This window comes from Acanthisitta chloris, unplaced genomic scaffold (assembly GCF_000695815.1).
Source record: "Acanthisitta chloris isolate BGI_N310 unplaced genomic scaffold, ASM69581v1 scaffold11898, whole genome shotgun sequence".
In the NCBI taxonomy this organism is placed as follows: domain Eukaryota; kingdom Metazoa; phylum Chordata; class Aves; order Passeriformes; family Acanthisittidae; genus Acanthisitta; species Acanthisitta chloris.
In genome coordinates, this window is record NW_008687622.1 from 1 (window position 1) to 12269 (window position 12269).

A 12269-nucleotide genomic window follows, 5' to 3' on the forward strand; every position below is an offset into this window, starting at 1 on the left:
ACTGCACACACAGGCTGCTGTCACCACATTATGGGTACAGACGTCTTGAGGGACCCAGGGGACAAGGCAGTATGCAGAGGGCAGGCAGCCATCCAGCAGGACCCAGGCAGGTGGGAGACAACAGGACCCCCATGAAATTTGGAGTGAAGGGGAAAACCAGCAGTGACAGAGGATGGAGCTGCCAGGGCTCTGTGAGGCCCTGGGGACCTGGAAGGCACAGCCCTGAGCCCTCGTGGCGGCGAGGACTCTGCAAACTGGGGCACAGCTTGGAGGTGGAGGGCAGGGCCAGTTCTCTCAGCTCAGTGTTCATCAGACTGCATCTAGGTACTCTGTCCAGTTCAAGAAGGATCCTGATAAACCAGAGTGATAAATTACTGCTGAAGGAGGACAACAAGTGAAGAATGGGCCAGGGTTGCCTCTTCTGCTCTGCCCCCTCAGACCTTGGCTTTCTGCCCATGTCAAGGGGTAATGCAGCACTCTGAGCCATAGGACACTGGCACTGGAGAGCCAACAGATCTCCTTCTTAACTTAGTTGTCTCTTCAAATCAGTTCTTATCTCCTCATACATCGATGCCTAATCTGGTCTTTCTGTTCGTGGAAAGGTATTTTTATTTGTAACCACCACTTCTGTCTTCTTCATGAGTCTGCAGCAGACCAAAGGTAACTCACAAATTCAAAACCTGGAAATCAGATATTCTCCCCACCCCAAATCAGATTTGTCTTAACAAACCTATCAGTAATGAAAACTCTGATTTCTTGAGTTGGTTAATGTCCTGTTTTTCCTACTGGCACTGTATGAGAAATGACGTCAGCATTGTGTACTCATGGTGATTGCTATAAATCATGAGGTATTTCCAGCCAATCAAGAACATTTTTCTGGAGGAAACTCAGATATGTAGTAGATTGGCCATGAACTGCACTTTGCCTTTTCTTTTGTTGTCAGTACAAGGTAAGGTGTTACATGATACACAGGCAGAAAAAAAAGAATTAAAAAATATCTGCTATGAGATAGAAGCTATAAAACTTTTCCAAGCAGTTTATTTCTACTAGGAGGCACTCTTTGACCTGGGATTGGATGGGTCTCTCCACCTGCTTTCAGATGCATCCTCAGCCTGTGTTATCTTCACAGGGTTGTGCGTGGTTTAGTTTAAAGCACCTCACAGCCCAGGGAATCACAGAGCACCTGGGACTCGGAGACTGAAGCCATTCCCTCTTCTCAATTTGAGAAAGTGCTGTTGCATAAGGATTCCAAATTTATAGATAATTTGGTGGCTCATCTCTGTAGTTTGCAGAAGTGCAAGAGGCAAAGATGCTCCATAAAGTTAGGATCAATGCGTTAGACCAGTAAGCAGAATGAAGTCCAATAATGAATTATACAATATTCCATGCAAAGTTTCCTGTAGCAAGGTGGATTTTGTGTTTTGTTGGGTTTTGGGTTCTTTTTCTTGTTTATTTAGCTCAAAGGATACTTCTCGCATACACACTAGATTTAAATAATCTACAAAAGCTTTTTTCTTCTCTGTGTGTAGAACACATGGTTGCAGTTATCCCATTCCCAGTGAGATTCCTGCATGTGCTTTTTGCTGGCTTTGGGTCTCAGTGTGAAAAATATCCAGACAAGAAATATTTGTAGCTACAGTTTATGGTTTAGCCACTATCCAGTTAGATTTATTTGAACTTATTTGGTTTTGTGCAATTCATACTCAGCATTTTTGTTGCTGCATTGTTTCTTGAGGTGTGTAAACCAGTGGACTGTAGTTTCTGGAAGGCTGTGAATTGATCTGAAAGGTGCTAGTAGTCCAACAAGGCCAAAGACTGGAAGAGCTTAGCACTGGGTGCCTTTATTTCCATACCCTGTTAGACCTCTGCATTGTTGCTCCTTGCCACACTACTGGTTTTGTGGTCTGCCTCCTTCCTCCAGTGCCCTCGGCCCCACTTCCCTGTGGAGAGAGACTAGATGGACAGAAAAGGCTCTTTCATTGGCAGATCAGAGCATGGCTTAGTTGTGCAGTCCAATGTAGCAGCTGTCCCGTCCCATGGAGTCCCTCACTTCAGCAGAGACTGTAGTGGCATGCCCCCAGGAGCACTGATTTCTGGCAGCACTTTCACTCTGGAAGAAAAAGCACGTTTGGGCTGATAGAGAAGCAGGAAGCCTGACAGCCCCAATCCCCACCCGGCTGCCTCTTCATCCCCTGCCACCTACAGGTGGGGAATTGCAGGCAGCAGAGAGGGGTGTCTATGGCTGCCTCAGCAGACTCCATGTGCAGGGCAGGATGGAGCTGGCTCACTGTGGCTTCTCTATGTCCTCGATGCCCTCAGACAGGCGCACATTGAGTGTCTCTGGGAGCAAAAGGGCCACTGCGCTGCTGCACACTGCTACACCACAGTACATCACCTCAGGCAGAGACTTCCACACATCATCCAGCAGGAACAAGTTGGGCCAAAGCCCCACCAAGGCGTGCCACAAAGGAGGTGTACCCCATCCCATTCTGCCTGGAAAGGTAGACTACCTTGAGAAATGCAGACTACCATGAGAGAGAGGGAAGTACTTCTTTCCTATCAGACCTTGGGAAAAAGTGGGGACTTCTGTCCCTTCCCCCCATTTTTCTGTAAGTCCTGAGGCTTTTTTTCTCCCAGCTTTTTATTCTGACAGGTTTTTTTAGTTTGGGGTTTTTTTTCTTTATTCATGCCTTCCTACAATATATTTCCCAGAGAGCAACTGTAACTGCTGTGAGAAATAGTTTTATGTCTATTATGAGAAATAATCTGCAGTTCCACGCAAAAAAAATCTACTCCAAAGCTGTTTTCACTTAAATGTCTAAAAGCCTGAGAGCATTTTCTAATCATCCTCTAGTAAGTCCTCCAACATCCTGAGAGCACACCCAAGTTCCTCCTTCTCCCAGGTACTTCCAGGCAAGTGGTATGCACTAAAGATACCTGTGGGCACCTTTCGTCCTGTTGTAGCAATAAACCCAGGACAACTTGGAGCAAAGGCCAAAAATAAGACCTGGAACCTGTTCTACTTACTAATTTTGAGAGGATGGGTGGCATTTCACACTGATGACAAGGATCCCAGGACCTGCTTCTGTATATACAGAACAAGTTATGCAGAAGGAACCAACAATTTTGTCTTTGTCAGTGTGTTGGAGCATGAAAAATGCAAACCAATCTGAGAAGTAGCAGGTCAGTTTGACCACATTTGTTTAAATATGCCTAATTCCCCATGTGCAACAGACCATCAAAAGTTAAAGGACTAAATGGCAGAGAAGGGTATTCTGGGCAGGGAGGGACAGAGTCACAAGGCCTGCTGTGATTCATGAGGGTTTATTCAGACTTTCACAAAGAAAGTAGTGAGGTGATTCTCTCCACCAGTCTCAGCTATATCCCAAACTATGCAAATGTGAAATCTGGTTCTATGTTGCCATTACCCAGGTATTTCAGAGCTCTCTTTTTCTTCCTGAAAGGCTAGTTAATCACTGCTTTAATATTACCTGTTGTCCAGAAGGTGGTCAAACATGTGGCAGTATGTCTCCCTTACAAAACTTGATATTTCAAGTTATTATTTTCATGGTCTTTTAACAGTGACTGACAGATCATCACAGGGAACTAAGACTACTAAGCACAGATGCCTTACGGAGCTCAAAAATCTTCCCACACATAATATTCCTCACCTTTCCATAAGTCTTCCTATCAACATAGCCTAATCACACATAACCCAGGTGAAGAAAAGGGTGACTTTCTGCCCCTTTCTTGTAAGTATGTGTAATCCCTATAACCTGCTATTTCTAGAGGAAATCTGAAGTCTAGCCAACAGCATGTCCTGCTGTGCTGATGTCAAAGACCTGAGGGCAATACCCCACCAAGGCTCTGGGACTGTGCTCAGGTGGCTGCCATCTCTTACCTCAGTATGGTGGGTTAGAGCTCAGATGTGTACAAGAAGACAGTAGTGAATGCAGCTTCTGAGAAACCTTTGCCCATAACAGCTACTACAGAATGCAAGGAGCTGAAGGCTAGAAGGAAAGAAAAGGCATTTTATGACAATAGTCAAAGAGTTGCCTCTAGGAAGAAGCTTCCTGTGGCTTCATGTATTAGAAGGGAGAAAGTTCAATGCTCCCACAGACAAAACAGGGAGCTTCATAGCCTTGGAGACAGTCTCCATAGGCTGAGTCTGTACGTTTGGTAGCTATTGGCCCAAGTGGGAGCTGAACTCATGAAAGGATTGGTTCTGACATTTCCCATTGGGCAATGTATGTAATTAAGATAGTCCCTTTACCTCAGCATCCCTGGACCCTTACCAGTCGCTTCACAGTGACTGGAAATTGCCTGTTGCTACCAGGTAATTAGGGCTAGCCCACATTAGCAACCTCATCCCACAGATGCCCTTTAGGTGGAAGACTTCTCCATACAGAATTGCCTGTGGACATGACCTGTGGTTCCTCTTCTCTAGCACTGCACAGAATGGAAACCTCCCCTTTAGCAAGTACTGCATACAGCACAAGAGCATCTCACTCTTGGGAATGACAATGTTGGCTCCTGTGCATAGTCCAGCCAGTATCAGTGTCCACGCCTGACTCTGCCGCCGTCCAACTCAGTTCACCAGCACATAAATGACCATCTTGGCTGGAATCTCAATGGCGCCGAACACAAACTGGGAGAGGTAGATGCTGAGCCCAAAACCAGACAGATTCATGCTCATGCCATAGTAAGAGAAGGCAACACCAAACCTGCAAGGAGTGTGTGGAGATGGGACTTGGGGAAATCCATTTGGAGAACTGTAGGATGAATCCCCCATGTGAAGAGACACTGCTTACCACACGACCCCAGAACACAGAGAGATCTTCCGCAGGACTGGTGTCCTAAACAAGCTGATGTAGGAGTAACTCTCTCCTGGCTTTTTGTCTGTGGCCATCCTTCTGAGTGCCTGGGAGAGATGGAAAGAAAGAAATAACTCAGCTGCTGTACTTTCAGGATTCAGACCTGAAACCCTAGACAGCCTGGGGACTTTGCCCTTCCCAGCTCCATCTCCAACCTTGGATTTTCCATACATTCCCATTGCAGAACAATTCTCTGGGCATAAGAGACATGTCTTTCTATAGCTTTATAGATTGCCTACCATTTTAGACCTCTCTTTCTTCTCATAGCTCCTTCTTCCCTCTTACCCCATGTGGCAGAAAGGATTGTGGAAAAATGATAGATCATGGTGTCAGCAAAGTCAGTGTTAGCCAGTTCCACCTCTTGCCATGTGTCTACCTGCTGTTGTAGGAGTTCTCAGGTAGGAGCTAACAATGAGCTGTAGGTTTTGTTCTCCTGAGTGCATTTATATCAAGTGTGATTATTTATGCACGTATTTATATAAATACAGAATACATAAAAAGGCACTGAAAGTGAGCCCTGCCCATGAGGAAGAAGAGAGTGCTTATTCACAATTAGCAATTGATTGAGAGGTAAATACCAGTGCTACACGCTAGCTGAGATGAAAGAGATTCACACAAATACAGGTCTGCAATGCAGCTATACCTAAGCTAGTTGCCATGGGCTTACTATATAGTTAATGGAGAGCTCCAGTGAAAGTGATGGAGGCATTTTGTCCTAGAGCAAACAACCACATTTGGTCAGGAGAATCATATGTCATTAGATTGCAGGCTCTGAAGGAGACTTCAGACAGTGGTGATGGGAGAGATGAATTCCTCGCAGGTCACCCTCTCTTCACCATGGACAAAAATCATCAGCAAATGCAGGGTAGGACAGTTAAAACTGATTAGGTTATGAATCATAGGAAACCTTGATTTAACTAATCAAGGTTAACTATTTACATGTACTCTCAAATCAGTATCCGTTTCAAAGCAAGCAAAGCCTCAGCCAAAGCTTTTGCATAAATACCTAATCCCAGCTGCAGAGCTACACAGGGAACCTACAGTTTAGGTGAAGAGGGTCTGAAGCATTTTGGATTAGAGGATCATATTCTGCAGTGCCTTGTCTCCAGCACCATTCTGCAGCTGGGCCTACAGAAGAGCTGGGCAAGCATCTGGAGATATTCCCCTAGAAATGTCACTGCCTCCAGCTGCTCAGGGACTTTCTGAACCAGACAGGGTGTCTGTCTGTTTAGCACCTTGAAGATCCTTTCCCACATTGTCTAGTGGTTTGTTGAACCCACATTTTTCTTTATTTCTGTAAACCCATCTCTGCATCTGGTAACTTTTGTTAATACTGCAGTATGACAAGTAATTTATTTTAAAAATCTTTTACCTCCTTTTTTTAACCTTTTTCACAGAAGAATTGTAAGTCTTTTCATACAAATGAATCATAACATTGATAACAGACAATTCTGCAATGCTGAAAATTTTAATATGAGATTCAAGTTACTCTGATAGCAGTCTGCCCTCTTTTTAAGTTGGATGATTTGCTATTAATATGGGTAACATAAAACAGTAACATAGAAAACATCTTCCAGTATGTATTGTTGGCCAGATTTCTTGACATAAGGAAGGAGAAGTGGGAGAGCCAGGACAGTGAAAATCCCAGGAAACTTAAAATGCACATAATTCACTGATGGCTGGGTGGGGAGGAGGATGCAGGAACCTGCACCTTCCAACTATACAACCAATTGTAGCATCACCTATGATTAAGATAGTGCTGAATATTTATGGGGGCTGGAGACTGGAGATATCTAATAAAAGAGAAATCCAGCCCAAAGAGTTCTCTGGTTAAAAGAATTGTACAAAATGAAGGGAAGCGTTAGTAAAGGGCAGAGGGTAGCTGTAAGTAGCATGTTTCACTAGGGAACAGCTAAGATTTGACTTCTAATTGAATATTATTCTTTGCATTTTGTATATGAATAACAAAGCTTCTTATACTGAGAATTTCCCATTGGGAAATTCCTTACCAGTTATGTAAGACAACGCTATTAAACCTGAGAGTATGTCAGTAGCATGCTGTGCAATTATCTGGAGATATATTACATGTCTTTCAAAACCAAAGTTTTAAAAACTAAGGCAAATCAGTTGTTACCTTAATAAGTTATCGAAACACAGTAATGCATGATCAAGTCAATTAAGAAAATTTGAATCAGGCAAGTCCATAAACTCATCATTCCTCATGTGATCAAGCACCACTTTTTTGTTGTAAATAAAAAGGGCTAATCACCTATTTGACAGATATTAAGAAACTGTTTTGTAAAAATTAAGTGCTTTCCATTTGTTAGGGTTCTGCTTCCTTTATCTGTTCAGTCACCTAGCTGAGCATCTTTGCTCCATTTTTTACACCTCTGGGGTCAAGCAAAAATAGATTCAAGCCAGTTGGTGCGTACCTACTTGGCCCAATGCCTCACCTTTGCCACATTCCTTTAAAAGTATTGGCAGAGCCATTACTGGCTTGAAAGCAGAACTTTAGCCAGGAGAAAAGTTTAGTCATGCTGAATGTTCTCTACATCCACATTCACCACTGGGGCACTGTTGCTGACAATCTTCCAGTTTCACATGTACATTGAATGCAGCCTAAGGTGCACTAGCTTTTGTGGTTTTGGATGAGACTGCATGCAGTATCTTAAGTGCAATATGAGATAAAATATGCTACCTACATGCTATTAATGTCTGTCTGCTTTCTGCCAGCACTGTACCAACACTTGGCCAACACTATGGTGACCAAGAAGGCAAACACTAGGTTGCTTGAGTGCATGAGTTCCTAGTGCCCCTGCACTCTGTCCTCTCTGTTATGGGAGTGATGCCTCTGCCTTATTTTTTCATGCTGTGTATTTAGTCCAGTGTTCATTCCATTGAGGCCTCTTGTCATGGTAATAATGAATGGGAAGACAAGCCATCTAATAAAGAGGATTTCTGGGAGCTGAGCTGCTGCTTTATCTTTAGGGGTGAATGTGGCTGCTTTCTAGAGTGAAATGGAGCATGGCACCCTGTGGACCACAGTGCCCCACAGATCACACTGCAGGCTAGGCATTGCTTCAGGTATCAAATAGAAGTAAAATATATAGGGAGAAAATGGGAAAGGAAGAACATGTCTCTGGATCTTCAGTTTCTTACCTCTGGTGAGACAGTGAAGTCTTTCCTTCCATTCATTCTTGCACATCTAAGCAGATGCCTGTGAGCTTGTTTCACTTTGCTGTTGGCTATGAGCCACTGGGCAGACCCTGGGACCCACCTGGAGCGAGGAGAGAAGACAGTGTTCCTGTTGGTGCTGCATGTTTTCCACCTCACATACATAGCCCTCTCATCTTCTCTATGAGACTTTAACATCAGCTAAAAATATCAGATGTGGTACATGAGAATAAATGCAATGGGACATCATTGTTACACATACATGTTCTTCTACCCTTAAAAGAATACAGTCTGTTAATTGAAGTATATCTAGTGAAAATTATAATCATGTGATCTTTGATCAAAGCTTGAATTTTCTGAGCTAGTTGAAGTTTCAAACTCTTATCAGTTGAAGTTGACCCCGGAGAGTTTATATTTACACATTCATGCTTTTGGGGACTCTTTAAACTTTGAAATTGTAGGATATTCAAAATTACAATATAAAAAGGACTTAGTGAGCTCTATACTTACTTTGATAATTGCTAAAATTATCTGGGCTTTTTTTCACTACAATCAAGGCTTCACAAGACAGTCAGCTGAGGTTAAATCATTGTGGCTGTGGCCCTCAGTGTGATGTCCATGCCAGTCACTGAATGATGAGTCTACTGCTGTAGAGCTAATTAGCAGCTGTGAGTTGCTTAGCAGACCTGTATAGGGTAGGAGTCCTATGACTGTTATTTTTCTGTCTGTTCCAGCAAAAGTTCCAGTGCTTGTCATAAATTAGCATCTGCAAATCTCCCTCCTTGGACTTTTCTCTGATCTTGCACCTGGCTGCAATTCATGCCTACATGGCCCTGTTTGGCCCAGAGCTTCCTGTTCACAGTGCAGCCCATCTGGCCTAGAGGGTACATGGTATTTTGTGTGTGCACATACCAGTCAGGTTCCAGCAGACATTGGAAATACCCCACAGTGGCTGCATTCTTCTAGAGCAGCCAACACCTACCTCCTGCTACCCAAATCTGTCCCCTGAGAGAAGCAGAAAACAGAATCTGTCATTCTCATGGAGACTTCCAGCTGAGCATTCTGTGCAGCCAGTGGGAAGACTTATAACCCCGAAGAACTTCGTGGGTTTGAGCTCTACTGAGGTCACGCAGTTGTCAGAGCCTCTCATTGGAGTCTCCCACTAGAATGGTCCAAGACCAGATCCCTATAAGCTGTTTGTGACCCATGTGCCCTAAATCATGTTACAATAAAACTAGTGAACAACAGCTGTCACTATTCAAACAGCAGCTGAAAATTACGTGTAGAGCAAAAATATTTGCAGAACTGCTCTGGAAAGGTTTCAACTCTTTTCCACAAGCTTACAACCCAGTGCACCTTGGGAAATATAAAGAAGGAAAGATGACATTTTGCACTCATTGTCGCTCTCCCTAAAGTGTAATACTATATTTTTTGGTTGTCTAACATCTCAAATGAGTTCTGTCATTGTGTCAGTAATATCTATAGAGTGCGAAATTAGATTTTGATTCCTTATTTCAGGGACTTTTAATTATCTGCCAATCACTGACCTTTTGGTGCTTGAAGTTTGGTCAGACTACAGTATAATTTGTTGGAGAACTAATCTCCATAAAAGACATTAACATAAGAGAAAAAACCTAAATAGCTATCAAAGAAAAGTTGAGTCCAAATGTATCTGTGAATTTCAGCACTTCAGTCTTTTATGGCTGATTGTCCTCAAAAGGAACAAACCAACTCAAACTAGAAATGTCAGCAGAACTCATATTTCAGTTGTGTTGGACTTGATCAGTGAAATGTCAGATGTTACTCTTTTCCAGAAATCCCTCATCACCAATGAAAAGTACATCTTTCTTTAACCATTGATTAACAACAGCATCAATATATGTCCCATTTTGTTAAGTATTATTTGAGATTTTTGTGCTAGATCTGTGCAGCTATTTCATCTACTGCTTCATGCTGATGGACAGACACAGTAAGCAAGCAAACCATAGTCTTCAGAAGCCTCTTTGATAACAGCTGAAAGGCACTTTAGCAGTTGGATATCACTCTTCCTGCTCAGTGATTAGGCATGTAATTTTTGGACCCAATCAGAACTTGTTCTGCATGGTTTTCAGCTGGAGCTCCTTGTCACCCTGAGAGACACGTCTGTGATTTCTGCAGTGTGATCCAGCACCACACTGGTGTCCAAGAGGAACTAAGCAACCACCCTAAGGCGAAAGCGACACAGCCCCCCATTTCTGAATGTTTTCAGAAGGCAGTTGTGGGAACATCTGCTTGCTTATTTCAGCATGAGACCTTTTTTTCCAGGCAGGAAATGGACCTACTTATTCAAAGGACTGTTTTTTAATCATAGAGTTCATGGATCCAATTCACTTCACATGACAGTCACAGTGTCAGTGAACTGACTGTATTCTAGTCTGTGGTACTAGATGAAAAGAAAAAGCAGAAAAATTGGTTTATTTGATTAAATGAACCATCTTCCATTTTAAGGATTAGGAGATGTCAGGTATTTCCTAAATATTGCTACCTGAGGGAAACAGCCCACAGAAAACAAGGGGGTTTGGCCCATTGGGATGGTTACACAGCTGAGAAATGCCATGGGAAGTGCAGAGATAAGTGGACCTGACCTAGCCTGCATGTGTCATTGGCTTACATGGAAAAATTGGTGCCAAAAGTATCCTCTCCAGTGAGGCAGGGACAGAGGATGGATAAATTATTAATCTTGAATCTACTAGGGATTCAAGCCAGGGATCTGGTCCTGCCTGCCTTCACTGGGATCTGTTTTCTTGGCTCTGAGCCATGTTTGACAGTACTTGCAGCACCAAATCCTGCTGCAACCTGTCATCCAAATGCCTGACCTTGGCCCAAGTCCTGCCTCCTCCTTGTCCCCAGGGCTGTGGTGTGACCTTGGCTCCTGGTCTTGTTGGAAATGAGGAGACATGAAACCCAGGCCACTCCAGTTTTCAAGAGCTGCCATGCATGAGCAATTTGAGTGCTGGACACAGATGAGCCTGCTCTTCTTGGGGTTGCTGGAGCCAACCCCAGGATCAGTGTTGTGATGATTACCACACTCACAGAGCAGAGGAGGCAAATCATAGCCCACTCCTGTTCCCACCAGCTGCCTAGTTGCTGTGCTCACCACAGGCAGACAATGCTCATTAGACAAGGTCCTGTTACAGCTACATGGAGCCAGTGCCATTCCTGCACCAAGTATGCTGCCAAGGCCAGCAGCATGTTTCCAGTGCTCCAGAAGATGCTACTCAGGATCCCAGTGAAGGTGTGGTGTTGTATGTCCACCATCCCTGCAAGAGGGAGGCAGCATTCAACTGGGACATGCAGGACTTCCCCAGGAAGGGCTTTTTAACAAGGGCAAAGCAAGGTAACGTCCCTGGTCTTCTCCTTTACAAAGTTCTACTCTTTGGCCGACATTTGGCACATATAAAACCTTCATCCACGATGCTTAACCTCATGCAAAGGTGTAAGCAACTAAAATAAAAGCTTAAAAGAAGAATTAATGGACATACATTCTTAAGAAACAGTGCTAGAACCACTCTAGATGATATTTATTTTTTCCCTTTCAATAGCATTCTTCATCAAACAGATTTTTTTCCCCCCTAACCATCTTGCCTGTACACAGTTTGCCATTTCTCTGCCCACTCATTCCAGATTAAAGAAATATATTAAGATGAATGTGGAATGTTCATGTGGAATCTACCCGGAGTAGATACTAATGCATGTGCATTAGTGGTGGTCTCCTTGTTTGTGGGTGTGAACTAATAGCCTGTTTTCCTCCAAAGATCTGCACATCAGTAATGTCCCTCCCAAGCTCTACTTTGTGTTGCAGGCATCAACCTTTATAACAATAAAAAACATAGCAAGCCTTGGTATTTCTCAGATCTTGTGTGGACTTTTCCAATATTGAAGCCATTTTAGCTTTATTTTGGCTATATCTGCAAAAAATCCTGGAAATTTTTGCTGCACCTGTAACTTGTCTTGCCCAGTATGTCCCAGCTGTATCTAATAAATCATCCAGTACGATGTTGGATACCCTGAAGTTTGGAGCTTGTTTTTATTATATAATTACTTAAATTCTTCAGCTTCAGTTTTGTCTAGACCTGTATTGTTTTTTTAATTTGGGGTTCTTTCCCCCCAGTCTTTCTAAAATTACAGACTGGGACCTGTGAGCAAACTCAAGATGGGGGAGGTAGAAACACTGTCTTCCTG

General features: G+C 43.3%; 1 protein-coding gene across 1 annotated transcript in view; it reads right to left on the reverse strand.

Annotated features, from left to right (window-relative positions):
* Positions 1–2046: 2046 nt before the first annotated feature.
* LOC103807931 (solute carrier family 22 member 7-like) overlaps positions 2047–12269 on the reverse strand; it is a 17718-nt gene continuing 7495 nt past the window's right edge. Inside the window, 8 exon segments of the mRNA XM_009080682.1 lie at positions 2047–2110; positions 2289–2432; positions 2434–2493; positions 3902–4010; positions 4510–4724; positions 4812–4921; positions 8034–8151; positions 11185–11347. Coding sequence (XP_009078930.1) covers positions 2047–2110; positions 2289–2432; positions 2434–2493; positions 3902–4010; positions 4510–4724; positions 4812–4921; positions 8034–8151; positions 11185–11347 — 983 coding nt within the window.